This window comes from Manacus candei, unplaced genomic scaffold (genome assembly GCF_025592945.1).
Source record: "Manacus candei isolate 608988 ecotype Guabito, Panama unplaced genomic scaffold, ASM2559294v1 h1tg000048l, whole genome shotgun sequence".
Taxonomy (NCBI): Eukaryota; Metazoa; Chordata; class Aves; order Passeriformes; family Pipridae; genus Manacus; species Manacus candei.
In genome coordinates this window covers 3,262,899-3,279,555 of record NW_026138096.1, presented here as the reverse complement: position 1 = coordinate 3,279,555, position 16,657 = coordinate 3,262,899, and the positions used below count along the sequence as shown (strand labels likewise).

At 37.0% G+C, this 16,657-nt stretch overlaps 1 protein-coding gene across 7 annotated transcripts in view; it reads left to right on the top strand.

Moving 5' to 3' along the window:
- Positions 1-16,657, top strand: part of EVC2 (EvC ciliary complex subunit 2) — a 72,784-nt gene that overhangs the window by 26,949 nt on the left and 29,178 nt on the right. For all 7 annotated transcript variants that reach the window (XM_051798523.1, XM_051798522.1, XM_051798520.1 and 4 more), the window contains 3 exons: positions 5,885-6,209; positions 8,427-8,666; positions 10,217-10,392. In XM_051798523.1, coding sequence (XP_051654483.1) covers positions 5,885-6,209; positions 8,427-8,666; positions 10,217-10,392 — 741 coding nt within the window. The remainder of the gene's footprint in view (positions 1-5,884; positions 6,210-8,426; positions 8,667-10,216; positions 10,393-16,657) is intronic.

Sequence of the window (16,657 nt, the reverse complement as noted above, 5' to 3'; positions counted from 1 at the left end):
ATGTCTAGAACAGAATATGAAGAGAGTTGAGCAACTGGGGTTTGTGTCTGATGTGATGAGGTTTGACCATGTTCATAGTCTCACATGCTATAGATATGTTAAAGGCAACGTAATTTCTTTAAATGGCTTTCCACTGCTATGACTTTTCTTTTTAATCTTCATTTTCTACAGCTATGCTTCCTTTAGTTTGTCAGAGCTCTAGCTGAACTTGAACCCCTCTTTGCTGATATACAATATGTACTGCCAATTATATTGGGAAATGAGTAAATAATATGTGTACATTGCAGCTGATTTTTTCTTGTGGTAGAGGACATTGAGGCCAGCGTACGAGAGAACAGGACTGTATTGTCTCCAGGGAGCCTTGACAGAAAAATAAAAACAATTTACTACTATATTAGAAGTTCACTTTTACTTTCAAAATGTAAATTTCTTACTGTACATGTCAATTTGATTTTCTATGGAGCAAATGTGATTTTTTTTTAACCCTGGATTCAAATGGAAAGTAAGAATCATAGAATGTTAAGAAGTTGGAAGGGACCTTAAAGATCATCTAGTCCCAATCCCCTGCCATAGGCAGGGTCACCTCCCGCTAGACCAGGTTGCTCAAGGCCTTATCCAACCTGAAGTTGAACCGTGTCAGGGTTGGGGTATAAATGATCATATTCTCATAGCAGCTAGACTTGAATATTCCTACACAGAAAATGGTGAGAAAGTGTTACACTCACTATTAGTAAAAAAAAATTGAGGTACTAAATTTCTGTTTTTGTAACTTTGAAAAAGTGTAATTAAAATTTTGGAATTTTAGAAGGGAGAGCATATTTAGTAATCTGTTTTTGTGAAATGTGTACAATGCGGGAATACACTTATACATAATAATCACATTGATATAACAATAAGATGCAGTGAATGCACATGGTATAAACTCCAAATCCTGCATTTGTACTTCTGTGTTAGGAATGCTGTTATAAACTTGACAAGTGTGTAAACTATACTTTTTTTTCCATCGGAGAAGCTCAAATGCCTAATATGTGATAAGAGCCTATAGGACAGGGGAACTGAAGAAAGCAAGTAATTTGAAATTAATGAATACTTATCTTTTTTCATCCTAAAAAGTAATTTTTTGTGGATGTTGGCTAACTCTGAAGTGTTCAGAATTACATGGGTCATTTCTGCTGTCCACCCAAAACAATTAGTTTTATCCAGAAAAGAGTCTCCTTTTGAGAATTGTGCTGTGAGTGATGCTTTATTCCATATAATTTTGAAAGAATACTCACCCTGTCTGAGTACATCAGAAGACTCTGAGTAGATCACAGCAAAGTTGGAAGCTCCTCAGGCATTAATGCATAATGCATATAGCCATATTTATTTATGCTTTTGTTAGTATCCAGGCTGAAGTCGGTGCTTTTGACATCAGTGGTAAAATGCATGACTTCACTGGAAGCAGGACTGGAGTGTTTCTTACACTCTCTTGGCGTAGTCGTTTTTCAGTGGATGCCACTGAGCTGGAGGCACTTTGTCTGTCTGTCTGTCTGTCCATCCTTCCCTGTTTACATTCCTCTCTCCATCAGGAATTGGTGCAGCTGCTGCACCTTGGGGCTCTGAGTCACTGCTGCAGTGGGAACAGTGGAGACAAACCATCCACAAATGGCCCTAAATTACATGCTTTTTGATAGCATGTGTGTTATGAAGCAATGCTTTTGCAGAAACTGCTACCTCGGAGCTCGAGTCTCCTCTGGATACTGTTGTAATACATATGCTACTAATTGGCAGATGAGAGATGAGCTTTCCTAAAATGACAGGTTATTGTTTTGGTGACAAAATGTTTCTCTCCCTTTTAGACTTCAGAAAGTTGTGTCACAGTAGTTTCTTATCTTTGTGAAGTCAGAATTAGTTTTAAAAATGTGTTTGAAAGCCATTAGTTATTTTTAGGACTGTTAAATTCAGCAGCTGTTAATTCTCCTGTTTAAAAATTCCCTCTGTGGGCCTGTAATTTGAATAATAAGACTTAAAGACACAATTACTTGGTCGTTAATGAGAGGTTTCCTTTTTTTGTATTATGTTGTGTTTTGGGGTTTTTATAAATTAACTCTATTTGCTTTCCTGACCCTAGCTGCTTTCCTGTATTCTTTTATTAGGTCTGTGAAGGACATCTGTTGCACGGGCACTCTCTCTGCTTCTCTGTTTTTGGTAACTGGGATTCTCCCCTTCCGGGTCTTCTCTGACAGATCTGTATATCCTCTTCCTCTTCACGTGAGTGAAAAATCTTTACACTTGCTGTTTGCAGTTTCATTTTCTATGTGTCTGTTCACCTTCCCTCGCCCCACCTTTCCTCCCTTTTGTGCCATCTACCTTCTATACTGTCCTCATCCTTTTTTTGCATGCTTTGTCCAACAGGAGCTTTGATCTTTTTCATCAATAGGTTGCCATCAGTTACGAGTGCTTCATTAGCTTTCATGTTTCTATGATGCTGAATATGCTCAGGAAGTGAGGTGAGACCTTTTAAACATCAGTTGCTTTAACAAGCACAGTGCAGAGCATTTAAAGCAACTTATTAAATGTACCTCAGCTTGAGGAGACACAAAGTATCAGGCTAGAATTTTTTTTCTACATGTCACGAAACATTGCACATTTAATCTGGATGATTGTAAACGTTGTTCTTCTGGTGGACTTGAATTAAACCAAATTAAAGCATTTGGTTTAATATATGTACTTGATTCCTGTGTTGTAGTGACTGCTGGTGTCTAAGACACCGAGACTTCCTCATGCAGCGTGTTAGACCTGCCCTCAGCCTCTCTATTCTGAGTAAGAGCTTGAGGCAAGATTTCTGGTGCATGTGATGAGCTTGTCTCACTCCTGCTGTGTGGAGATCACAAACCAGAAGCAAAGCACATCACATGGAAGGTAGATTTCAAGTGTTTTTTTTAAGAGACACAACTTTTCTTTAACTGCCACTGAAAAAGGTCTGGCTGCTGTCTTCCAGGATGTGACCTGGGAGAACTGTGATTTCTAATTACTTTTCTCCATGCTGTTACCCCTGGATTGGTGGAACAGTTCACGTGCTTCTTCTCTTTCATTACCTTCTTCGCAGATGTGCTGTCAGGAAAATGAAGAGTGAGAGTTGCAGGTTATACTGACATGAGCTTTATTACTCTCTTGCTGACACACCAGCATCAGGTGAACTACCCCTATTGCTCCTCCTGCATTTTGCATCATATGGAGTAACTTGGGAACTGTAGTTTTTGTGGGTGAGAGAGAGCACAGGAATCTTGCTCAAAATGAAATCAGGTTGAATCTATAATGACTTGCAGTAAATAAGAAGAAATGCTGTTGGAAGACTGAGGGAAAGATAATAGGAAATGTGATGATTTTGGCTTTTATTGTTGGGATTACTGCTGAAGAAGACTGAAAAAGTAACAATTAAGGAGATGGCTGAAGAATGGCTTAATCTTTTTTAAAGCATGCTTTAAAAAAACCCTGTATTTGTGATAAGGAATAAATGATATGTCATGAACTATATATCAGTGTGGTAGAGCTGTGAAGTGTTGCTTTCTAGGGAGAAAGAGAATTCAGTCTTTTACATCTCGGTAAGAAAGGGTTAGTAGCTACTGGGATCACCAGCTGTCAGTGCGTGCATGAAGAACAGAAAAACAATGACTAAGGAACTTGTTATTCCACCAAACAAAAAGAGTTGGAGGTTGAAACTAATCAAATTCAAGCAAAGGATGAGGTTACCATTTTCAGGTCTTAGAGAATTTATCTAGTGGAACAATTAATTAAAGTGTTGTTTAGTTCTCTGTTAGGGGATGGTTGAAAACCAGGATGACATATTTCTCACAGAAAACAGATACACTTCAATTAAATCAGAGCTGCTGAACTTAAAGCAGGAAAATAAATCTATGGCTTAGATTTTACAGGCTAGTCATGAATTGGTGAATCTGTGAAGCAAAGCCTTCTATCACTGCCTGACAGTCGTTAGGGAAATGTTATAGCATAAAGCTCCCATTTTCTGAATCCTTGTTTTTATTTAAATGCATTTGCACAACACTGAAACACTTCTTTTTTTCAAGTTGTCGTAAACAAATAGCTTGGTAGTAGCTGGCTGTGTCAGCAAAAGTCCTAGGACTATAAACAAAATGACTTAAAATACACATCTGCACTGCCCATTTTAAGTACTTGCTGTGATGCTTCATCATCCTGTCACCTGTCCTCTGTGGCTGCCCTACTGTCCTGGAGTGAGAAGGACTCTCCCTTAGCAGAGGGAGCAGATCAGCACCCTGGGACACTTGACCATGAGCATAGGTGAATGCCACCCAAGAAGGCTGTGTACCTTCAGGTGGTGTCCTGCAATATCCATCTGTACACAGCACAAAGAAACTGGGTGGTTGTGTTGTCTTGGGGACATTAGAGCAAATATTAGCTCTTACAGGATCTTCAGATAACTATGAAGAAAGTTTCAGGTGCATGAAATTTCAACTGCAGGGATTCCTGCTCCTGTATGGAAGGAAGAGGGGGTAAAATGGAGGAGGTTTTGTGCAACCAAACAGCCCTGCAGCAGATCACCAAGACGAGTATGGCTATCACTAGTGTGTTTCTGTGCTTTTGAAAGACTGCAGCAGGAAAATCTGTTTGTGATAGATTATCACAACTTAAGCTAATGTCTCCTAAATACTTCAAGTGTTTGAGTCATTGTAAGAAAACAATTCCATCCCATTGATTTCTAGATGGGGAAAATACATCTGTTGTGTTAACAGAGGGGAAATGATAGTAATATTTCACTGATTTGGTTAAACTTTATTTGCTTAGATAAGGAAAGGAAAGTTCAAAAAAAAAGGTGAAGTCTTTCTAGCTTTTCATGCTTTGATATATATCATTCTGAATGTGGTATCATTCCACCCTCTTGCAAATCTTGCCAAGATATTTACTACGGATTTGAAATTTATTCCAAGATTTGTTTGTGGAAAAATTAGACCAATAATTTAGCCTAAGTGAAAAAATGAATGGATTCAAGATCTTAAAAGTGTATTTTGTAGGTCACAAACAAATTCATGTGTATGTAATCCACACACAGAAGCATACAGTGCTGTGTGGTCATGTAATTTGACATATTCGGGCAAAACCCACCTAATTTTCCAATGTTAGATTGATTTCAGAATAGGCAAATATATAGAATTTAGAGTAGTTACATAGTATATGAAATTAGAATAATTATAATTCCAATTTAATTCTAAAATAAATGAGAATGTATTCATGTGCAACATGACATTTATTGCATTTTGTAAACGCCCTTGTATTTCCATCTGGTTTTAATCTCTTTTCTAGAACTCTGTTAATGTTCATGAGAGACAGATATCAGCTATTTTAATTTATTTGTATCAGCACAGAATCAAAACTTTCCCCTCTTCCCTGCAGAGAAGGGAATACACCAGCACAGAATGTGAAACAGTAATGTATCAATGTAGATGGGTCAGTGAGTTTAGAGCTGTTTTACAGTCAGTGAAATTTGTAGTCTATTCAGACACCTACTTCTGCTTCTCAACAAAGATGGTGGGGTTTGTTTTGGTTTGGTTTTTTGGAGAGGGGACATTTCTATTGGCTTTTATCTGAGTGAATGTTTTGAGTTCTATTAAAGACCAGCTTTTTCTGTCCGAAATAGAAATGCAAGGATGGACATATTTCATTAAAGTTGCTGTGGTAGAAGTTGACTCACCCTGTTTTTTGATGAATGATTACTATCAAGATTAGTAAACTCATATGCTGTGATATTCCTGCACTTTTCTGACTGCCATTTCATTACCCAGTATCAAATGACTCTGGATATCCTTGTTTTCTGATAGAAATTTCCTGTAATCTGCGATTTCTTATGGTCCCGATTACCTTTCTACAGCTTGGAGGTTGCCAGCCTGACACGGGCAGATGCTGATCTGGAGGCACAACGAACACAGATATGTAAAGAAGTGATTAGTATGATGTTGAAGAACATGGTCTTAAGTCACAACCTCTTTCCTCATGTGGAGAAGAAGATAAGTTCTATTTTCAAAAAGCGGTTTCTTGCAATGGAGAAAGAGATCCAAGAGGAGTATGAAAGGAAGATGGTGGCTTTAACAGCTGAATGTAATCTGGAAACCAAGAAGAAAATGGAAGCTCAATGCCAGAAAGCAAGAGCTGCAAACGAAGAGGCTGAGGAATTAATGAAGAAAATTAATGAAAAGGTAAATCTGGTATAAGATCAAGATAGTTTGCATGATATGTAGTTTTCTGTAGATGGTTTATCTTTTAGATTAGAATGGCTGAGTAAAGACAAAGATCTACGATTTAAATATGTTCAAAAATTCAGATGTCATAATTAGGATAGTTGTTATTAAGAAATTGTATTTTACTTCACCAGAAAATTAATTTATCTCAGAGAATTTGTGACACCTGAAAACAAAGGGTTGACATTGGTTTTTTTATAATCACTTAAACAGTTGCAAAGTGGTGTATTTTTATTTACTACATTTTACTGCAGCAGCTCCTGAGATCCCCAGTCAGACACTGTGTAAAGTATTTTGCACATTCAGAGCAAAACAAACTCCCTGCATCATAAACCTTACAATCTAGGTAAAAAGCTTCCAATATTTATGTTCTTATTTTGAAGAAAATGAGAATATAAGCACAACCAAAGGCTGATTTCCCTCCAAACTGAGTGAAGACAAACAGAACAATCTGTGTTTTAGGCAGAACAGGGAGTGGACTTCTCTTGGAAATATCCCACTTAAATTACTTACCTATTATGCAGAGGTTATCACATACCCATAATTGGTAAGAACTTTTATGATAATTCATTATGGCAGTTTTGACAAAAAAAAACATGGTGAGTGTGACCCATCAAAGGTATTCCAGTATGTTGAGGCTCTCGGGAGGAACTGTGTTTTATCAGGATGTTGTATGGAGAAAATTGATGACACAAAGCTAATGACCCAGTTGAATTTCTTTGACATTTCAAGCTGAATTTTAAATTGTGACTGTAGGGAGCTTTCAATACCTGTAAGATATGCATAGCCTGAACTAGAGCTTCTAGAAACTCAAAGGAAATGGCAAGGAAGAAATACTTGTGGGCATCTTAAGGATGAGGTGAATTGTATTGTGCAGAAGACTTTTTCCTTCTGTTGGTTATAGAAGGAGTCTAGGCTAGATGTCTAGTGCTTAGATTGACCTCACTGAGCTAAATCCTCCTTTACGGAGAGAGGGGCCTGACTGAAACTCAATATGTGAACTCGTACTAAATATGCTTTCAGCAACGTGGCTTTTCTTTGTATGAAATGAATTGATGTTGGGTCATTCTGGTTTGTATTGGAAATCCTGAATGGTGGGAATCAAGCAAACAATTAAGGCCAATCCAATCCATTTACCATATACTAACATCTTGCTGTTCACTTTTCTGTCTGTGAAAGGACTTGGTTTTGTACTTGCCATGGCACATGGTCCAACATGACATTCTGGAGCACCAGGGTTGGCTCACACCTGTGCTCCTGGGCAGCAGGTGTATCCTGACATCCAAGACATGGCAGTGAAAAACAGCTGGAGCAATAACCTCCTCCCCTTCTCAGCCAAAACACAGAATTTATATTCTTTGCCTTTTTGATTAATTATTTGCTGCCTGCAGTGTGTCTCTCAATGAGAGTGAGGTGCAAAAGAAAGTTCTCCTCGAGATAATTGGTATGAAATTTAGAACAAGAATAGCATAGCAAATGTTATGTAGCTCTGCTGGCGTAAGAAGCATTCTATGCTCTGGGGTACATATATGTTTTGATTCTGTAATGACTTTATGCCATCTGAGATTAAAACTATGAATAAGTCTTACTGGAGAACTATGAGAAAGTATTTCTGCCAAGGAAGCTTTTAAATTAATTGCCATTCCGTTCCATTGTTGTAACTCTAAAATGATGCTCTTGGATTAATTTGTAGAAAGCTATAGTTAAAGTAGGTCACCAATAATAAGAACTTTTATATATTTGTAGTAGAATAGTTTTTTTCTAATTTATATTATTTTTAAAATTACACATTGTTATTTCATTGTTTTGCCTTATATGAGTCTATTCGATTTTAATAGGATTTCCAAATTGATGAAACCTAAGAAATTTATTTCATATATATAGTCTTTGCCCTGAATTTCGTGCCATTTTATATAATTTATCTTAAATAAGGCTTCTGAATTCTAAAAAGACTTCATTATGCCTTGGATAGTCTCTGGATTATTGACTAGCAGCTGTACAACCCTGTCATTTCAAACAGGTGAAAACTGTGGAAAGTGTACACTGATTTTATATTAGCCTTCATTTAAACCTGAATTCATAAAAGATATATGAGGTAGTAGCACTGATATATTTTAAAATACGTTGAATTCAGAAAATCACTTCAGGTTATATTTATTTTTCTCTTCTCTGCAGCCTGCTGTAGAATACAGAAATCTTCTGGATAGACTTCACAGACTGGACCAGGACCACCTGAAGAGGTTCCTTCTGGTAAAACAGGAGGAATATTTTGCGAAGGCTTATAGACAGCTGGCTGTTACCCAGAGAAAGGAGCTCCATACTATCTTCTTTGCACAGATAACAAATGCAACTTTAAAGGGAGAGCTGAAGTTGGAAGCAGCTAAAACATTAGTGGAAGGTTACTCTAAAATACAGGTAATAGGATGGTAACTCCATTCCCAACCTAATGACAGAATACAAACGTACAGTAAATTTTGAGAAATTTTTCACGATAGATGTTGTCACTTTTATAGCTAGCTTTCTTAGAAAGTATTTTAAAAATTATAATGCCTTCATTATGCACATCTAGACATCTACACAACTGTATGTTGAGGCATATGCACATTTTCAAAGCTCCCTAGGCATCAAGTGCTGTTATATTCTTCAGAAGATGTCCTGAGCCCCCCAGTTCAAATATGTAGATTACTGAAACTGTGGTATGCCTGAAGTACTATACTTTTGTCCTTAGAAGGATTGAGTATCTCTAGTTTACATGTTCTAGGGATGCCAATGAAGAGTATGTTCAGGACTTTAGTTTTGCTGTCAGTTACATTTTAAGCCTCTTGCAACAAAATAGCTGGAATTCTTTCCTCTAGGGTTTTGTTGGTTGGTTTTTTTACTCCATTTGTGTTTAAAGTTAGTACTCTAGATGACAAAAATTCTGGAAATTTTTCTTCTGGCTGCTTCTCAAGGAAGAGTGTGATTTTTGTGGTCCTAGAGGTTGAGATTGGAGGTTAAAAAGAAACGTTTGAAAAGCAGATGTCAAAACGTGTAAGACCCACTCCTAAAACCTGATGCACAATCTCAGTAGACAGAAGCTACATATGGGCCATTGTCAGGGGTAGTTGCAGGAAGCAAAAGATAGTTGAGCAGCCAGCTCAGAGAGGTAGAGCAAGTGAAAAAGTTTTGACCATGTTTTGGCTGCTCAGATGTGGGTCACGTAACTATCAGACTTAAATCTTGGATGTTCGATGCTAGCAGAATATCTGCTATAGAGCACTGTGTGCCTAACTCTGGTCTCTGCCAGACCCATTTGTAGGTGTCTTAGTCTAAACCTCTCCTGTTCCCCACTATTGGAAGGAGGAACTTGTAAGAAGCTAGCCTGTGTGCAGCAGGCTTGGCTTTCTCTATGCTGTACTGGACATGTGTGGAAGAATTATCACTGGCTTTGAAGTCAAGTCAGGCACCTTTGTAAATGTTACCCTTTATTTATATAATCGTTTGGTACATTGTAAAGAAAAAAAGAGAGGAAAAAAAGAAAGAAGGACACATGCCACTTACTGGTGTTACTGAACAATTGCTGTGTTCAGGTCCCAATTCAAGACCTTTCAGCCTGTGGTAGCTGTAAGCAGGAACAGTGCTACTAAGAGTTGTAGGGCTACATGTGTATTTAATTGTGGATAGCTGATCAAATGACCTGTTAACAAAGGGCACTCAAGGTGCACTAACTATTCAGGAGAGTACACACAGTATTGAGATAATCAGGCCAAAAGCTCAGCACATTATTTATTTTGCTTTGTTAAGATAACTGTAATCATTTGACATGATCATTAGAGTTAAGTTTGATATAAGCTTATTGGTTTTCACTCATAAGAATTTTTTAACTTTGCCCTTGTTAATGAACAAATCTGGTCTGATACTCACAGGTGTTAGCTGAAATTAGCATTACATCTATTTAAATATATTTTTCACATTTTTTCCTGTAGGGAGACATTGAAGAGCTAATGGATTTTTTGCAAGCTAGCAGGAAATACCATCTAAATAGAAGATTTTCTTACAGAGAGTATCTTATAAGTAAGATACAATTAAGGCATTCTCATGTCTCTGCTCTTATAAATGCAGCAGCAACCCAGATATCAAGTCTCCTTAATAAGATGGAAAGGTAAATAATTGTTTTCTTGTCAGCCATCTGACTACGTTATCTCACAGACAATAGAATACTCTTCAAAAGTCTTTCTTCTGTGTTACCTAGCAGGGAAGTTACATAAAAATGTTACCTTTGTCACTGATGACTTTGTTAATATTCCATCAGTCACTAAGGTGAGATTTTGTTGTTTGTATCGATTTTGTACAGCACAGAGATGAATTGTTGGATACATGTGTAGTACTTGTTTGTGATACTGAGTTCAGTTGGAACCAGACTCATGTAAGGTTCTCAATGTCTTTATACATCCATTATTTGCGTAAATAGTCAACAGCATGTGAAAAATCGTACCAGGGTCCATTGCAATATGTACCAGACCTTTTGTCTGGGTTCTTTATGCATGAATATATGGATTAATAGAAAAGAACAGTTTTGATTCCCTTGTCATTGAATACGTTTGAGGAGCTGGATGTACAGTGTCAAGCTGGAAAGTGTGAATATTTCCTGAAGACAGTTGACTAAGTTTATAAATAATGTGACGGGAGGATTTTGACTAGCAGAGTACACCTGTTGCAGGGAATTAAGAAGTAAAGGTCAGGTGAGTAAAAAGTAGACCTGGAAATGGACTCAATTTATTTGAGATATCATACCAGATCCAGGCTGATTGAGTACTCTGTGAGAGGATACTCATAGCCAAGGTGGAGAGACAGAAGTGGTGACTTACCAGACACACAGACACATAGTTTTTTAAAATTATGTGGGAATGTGAAGCCCTGAGACAGACGTCATGCTGCTACCCAGAGAACTGTGGCATATGTTAGTTTGGCATACAGAGAGATTACTGAGGAGCATGCCAGGGAAGTAAAATATGTTAGTGTACGGGAAAACAACGTAACACTGCTGCTGTTGATCCTGTGCATGCAGCTTTATTTATATATTTTAGATGTCTATATTGATGTCAGTCACTGACAATATGTGAAATGTGCAATAAGAGAACAAGGTAAACATCGGTCTTCTTACAGTGTGTTTTTTCTTTCATAATGTTAGTTAAATTCAAAAGTAATTTAATATTAGGAGGCAGGAAGTCTCTTAAAGATTACAAAGATTACATCTGTTGATGTGATGAAGTAATTTATCTGGGTTTTTTTATAACTTTTCCTTGCTTTTTTTTTTTTACTGTCCTGTGTGCTACCTCTTTGGAATCATACACTAAGTTTAGCCTGAATCACCCTGACTTTAGCCTCAAGATTCATTGATTGGAGAGAGGTTTTTCAATATGCTTGCACTGCTTTGCGTATTTTGCCAAGATCTGCAGCTGTGTGGCTCAAAGACAAAAACAAATGTCTTAGCATAGGATATATGATTCAGATACATCTTTCACAGAGAGTTGCCTTCCATCAGTTCATGCCTGTCTTTGGAATGGTATTACGAGAAATGGTCTGAGATGTTGTCACAGATGTTTTGGTTATGTGGAAAGCTTTTGTGAGAAAGTCACCTGTGTGGCCATTGCAATGAACAACTGGGACTTCTCAAGCTGGAAAAAGAGGTTTCACCCATTGTTATTGCACCTAACAGTCACGGACCAGATCAACTATAAAACAGAGAGGAAAGGCATAGAATTAGTAATCCAAGACCTTATGGATCTCATGCCCAAAAATGTACCAAAAAACTCTGCAAAACCCCCCAAACTACCGAGAAACTTCCAAAAGCAGCAAGAATCATTACCAAGATGAAAAATTTAATTTTTCTAGCACTCTCCTGTTAAACCCTCAAAGTATGCAATGGTTGTCATACTCTGTGGAGAAAGGAAACATGTCCATAGCTGGAGATAGCACTTGTAGAGAAGCAGTCCCATTTGACTTTCTGAGGCTAGAAATAGTTATTTTCCTGTAACTTCCCGCACCTCCTGCAGCAGTAATTCCTTTCAGACAGATGTTGGCCAAACTCTTATAATTCATTCTTTAGATGTTGAGATTATAAAACTCTGAATTTATTATTTCAGTTTATGTGCTAGTCTTTTATTTTCTACAGGCAAACTGAAATATCCTAGTATGAACCTTATTTATAAATATGTTACGTAGGCTTGTATTTCTGTTTATAATTATAATGTGATTTGGGGAATGTTTGCAAATTGGAGCATTAAAATTTGAGCAGCAAGAGAAGTCTGGACTGAATGACTGGTACTTTAAATTTGTATCCATAATATTCTCTTATGTTTCAGTTTATCATTGAACCTGTTTGTCTGTAGATACAGGTCTATCTTAATCTATTTTGTCCAGCTTTAATAGAGTGGCTTAAATGGTTATAAATGGAATTTTAAAATGCAGAATTTTGTATGGAGAAGAGGAACTAAGAAAATATTTAGATATAGATATAATTAGATATACCACAGATAGATCCAGTGATAAACCCGCAGATAAATATTGAGGGGAGAATTTTTTTTTTTAAATGGAGCTTAATCGTGTGTTTAAAATTTATCAGATAGCAAGGCAATTTCAAATTACCATGGAAAGGATTCTGTGTGGCCAGATTTGAATGTTATAAAAAGCTAAATAAACCCAAACCAATTCTAGGGAGGGCTGTGAACATTTTAAATGAAATAGAGCAGCCAGAGTTTTCAAGCTGGGCTTTCTAAATACAGTATTTGAATAAAATATCCCATTTTTCAGGATTAGCTGTTGAGTACTCAGTGTCTTTTGAAAATCAAGTCTGGACTGCAGTGACAAAAGGCAGAAAAGGATGTTTTAAAATATAATCCATGATTGTAGATTTGAGGATGTCTAACTAGGCTCTTTATGTTTTTTTCTTAAAGAATAATGGGCAAAAGGGCAATACTTGAGGCAGTGTTTATCCTGGCTTGTTTCTACTGTCAACAGAGATGCAAGATTCTTGATGTTTTTAAACTACAGCATCTGTAAACGTGTTGTATCGCTCCTGTGCCAATATCTGCTCGTTCACAAGAAAATTTATTTCTTCTTCAGTCTCTTAAAAGTTCAGTCCGGTTCTTGTGACTTGCTAGGCACAAACAATTGCAAGATCCTTTTAAGTTTCTCCCAAAAATTAAATTTTTATAAGACCTCAAGAATTTCTTGTGTATTGTGTTTCTAAGTCTATTGTGGTCAATAGACTCTTAAAAGATTGAAGCAAAGCATCTTGTGCTGGTCTTGTTCTTCTGAGTAATCTCCACTTATATGGACCTTGTCCATATAAAGTAGTTACCCAACAGTGTCCTACTGGAGCTTTCTGAAAGTCAGTGTTGGAAAGTGAATGCCTCGAGGAATAATGCATCAATATGAAGTTTTAGAATAATCTCTTAAAACCTTTTCTGCTTGTAGCACTTCGTAATGTAGGGCATTTATTGCCCTGAATTATTTCCATAAATGCTGATCCAGGCACTGGCAAGATGCCATTTCAGCCGGTGGAGTAGCTGCAGTAGCATGGGCACAGTCTTGCAAGTTCTCCCTGTGTAGTTTCTGTATAGTGTTGTGATTCTACATCCAGGTACATTCAGGCTGATACAACTTTTCTGCTTCATAACTATCTCCTTTTTGCTTTAGTGATGCTCTCATGACTTCTCTAGCTTTCATAAAACAGTCTTCCTTTGCTGGGGTCCAGTGTAGTTCTCTGTAGCATCAAGTACAAAGTCCTGCTTTAGTGCCCTCGCTCCATATTGTCTCCATAATTCACTTGGTTTTGTTCATTATGGAGAAGTCAAAGTCTGCCTCTGATTGACCTATGATACTGCTGCTGTTGGCTACACACTTCATCTCTGTCCCTTCCTTGGTGCTCACTGAATTTGGGAGGATCTCCCTGTAAACATCCTTGTCATTACAGCAGTATTCTCCTTCATTAAAATTCTCCTTGTTCAAAGACATTAGACATGTGCCTGCACATTTCTTCAGTGATTAAATGTCTGGTATGCTGAGACCAAGCTTTTTATCATACCATCTATACTGTCTCATTATCTTTCTCCTCTCTTTTTCTTTTGCATTTCTCTTCAGGGTCCTTTGAGAACAGGACATCTTTTATTCCTAATACTGTAATTGTTTTTATATTGTATTTATATGAAATCAGTAATGAAGGTCGCTTGCCAGGATCGAACCTTCTAGGAATTATTGTAATACTGATTAATATAAGTTGGCACATAAACTGACATAGATTTTGATGGTGGGATCCTGCATTACCTACAGTTTGAGCTGTGGACATACTGGATCTCTACATAAATCAGCAACCTGAAACCGAAGACTGGCTTTTTTAACTCATCCTAAAAATAGGTAGCTATGTATCATCTTCCTATCATTCTGTGTTGCATGACTTGTCCTAAACTTTCATTTGCTGGGAGGCTCCAGCACATCCATCTTTTTCTATTGCAGACTCTTTTCACTGCTCTGGACAAGGACTTTAATTGGATGCAGCAAACATAGGTTTATTTCCTCAGTACAAGAAAGGATGAAGGTGTTAAAAATAATATTTTGGTTATTATCTTTCCTCACCATAATTAATCTACTTTTTATTCACTTATCTTTTGCCTTGGGCTTGATCAAAAAGAACAGGCAAGACTTAGAGTTTCCAAATATGCACTAGAAACTTGAGGCAGTTGGTTTGGAGTTTTTTGTCATAGTGCTGAATTGGACCCTCAGATTAGCTCAGCTGGGTAGAGCATGGTGCTAAAATGCCAAGGTCACAAGTTTGATCCCTGTACAGGCTGTCCACTTAGCAGCTGGACTTGATAATCCTTGTGGGTCCCTTCCAACTCAGAATATTCTGATTCTGTAATTTTAACATTGATTAGTTTCAAGACAAAAATTACTTGGCCGAGAATGATGCATGATGGATTGCTCTCGAGGTACTGAGAGGTATTTTAATCCTCTTTGGTGAAGATTAAAGAAATGCAGTAGATAGACTTTGGAAAAGCTTTGCAAAAGGAGGCTCTCTCTGGTTGACATAATTGTGATAAAGTTTATCTGAGTTTCTATCCAGTGCATACATTATATGGGGATGATATTTTGTGGCTTTCTCAAAGAGTTGTAGATGCTTGAGCAGTAGACAGAGAAGTGTGAATTGTGGAATCTGGCCACCATGGTTACAGTGCAGTGGCTGCAAAAAAGCCAATACATTAATCTTCTGCTTTATTTTAGCTTTTATTTTGAGGATTTTAGTTGGAATTAAGCTGTCACAGTATTAATAAATCCTAATAAACCAAAATGAGACTGTCCTTTTTGGAGAGGGGCTCGCTTACCACATTTAGGTGCTACTATAATTTATGCATTGGTTCAGGTATCACACTGAAATGGAACCTTGAAAGCTCTGAATCCTAGCTCTGTGTGTAATGTTCATGTCTTTGGAAAAATGGGGTTTGGATAAGTAAACTAGAAGGTATTTGGGTAACATCCAGCTTCAGGTCAGGAATTGGTGCTTTCAACTCAAACTTCCATGTTGACCTTTCAAATACCACATTTTGGAAGTCCACTATAGAAATTATAACTTACAAATGTCCAACAGCCTGGTCTGAATTAAGATGTTCTTTTATTTTTTCTGTTGAATAAGAAAGATTTGAGGAATTCCTAGTGTAAAAATAATAGCAGATAAGTTCTGAAATTCAGTTTGAGTTTGTGGAGAGGGAGATTTTTCTAACTGTTGGAGGCACCATTGGGATCGTGTTTTCTCTTTAAGTACTGTAGGAACTGGAGGTAGACCGTAGCCTTGAACTTCCATTTGAAAGCACTGCAGGCCTAAGACTGACAGTTTGCTCTTTCAGATTATTGTATTTTGCTATTATTTTGAAATTTTTATAATTTTTCTGATATAAATATCTTAGGAAATATGAAAGTAATATTTTTGTGGATACTTTTACAATTTTTTTTACTTGATTACTTACTTTAAAGAGAAAATTGTTTTTAATGAGCAGAAGGAGTTATAAAAGGCATCTAAAATTGTATTAAATGAATGCATTAAATGCATTCAGGCATTAAATGAAAAATTTATATATGAATAATATATAAAGTTTAAAATATCTCATTTGAATGTCATGTTACTAACTGATATGTAATTGATTTTGCACTTGCCTTTCCTTCCTTCCTTCTTCTTGTTTCTTCTTCATACACCTTTCATTCTGTCTTCACAAACTGCCTCAGTTCTACACTCACCTCTGAGATTGTCCTTCTGTTATCCTCTTGCTTGTCTGAACGTCACAGGTGTCACTGCTAAAGAAACAAAGATCGTTCTGTGTGTCTCCTTTGTTGAGCTTTATTATGGTACTAATTGTCTCAGGTATCCTTTTGCT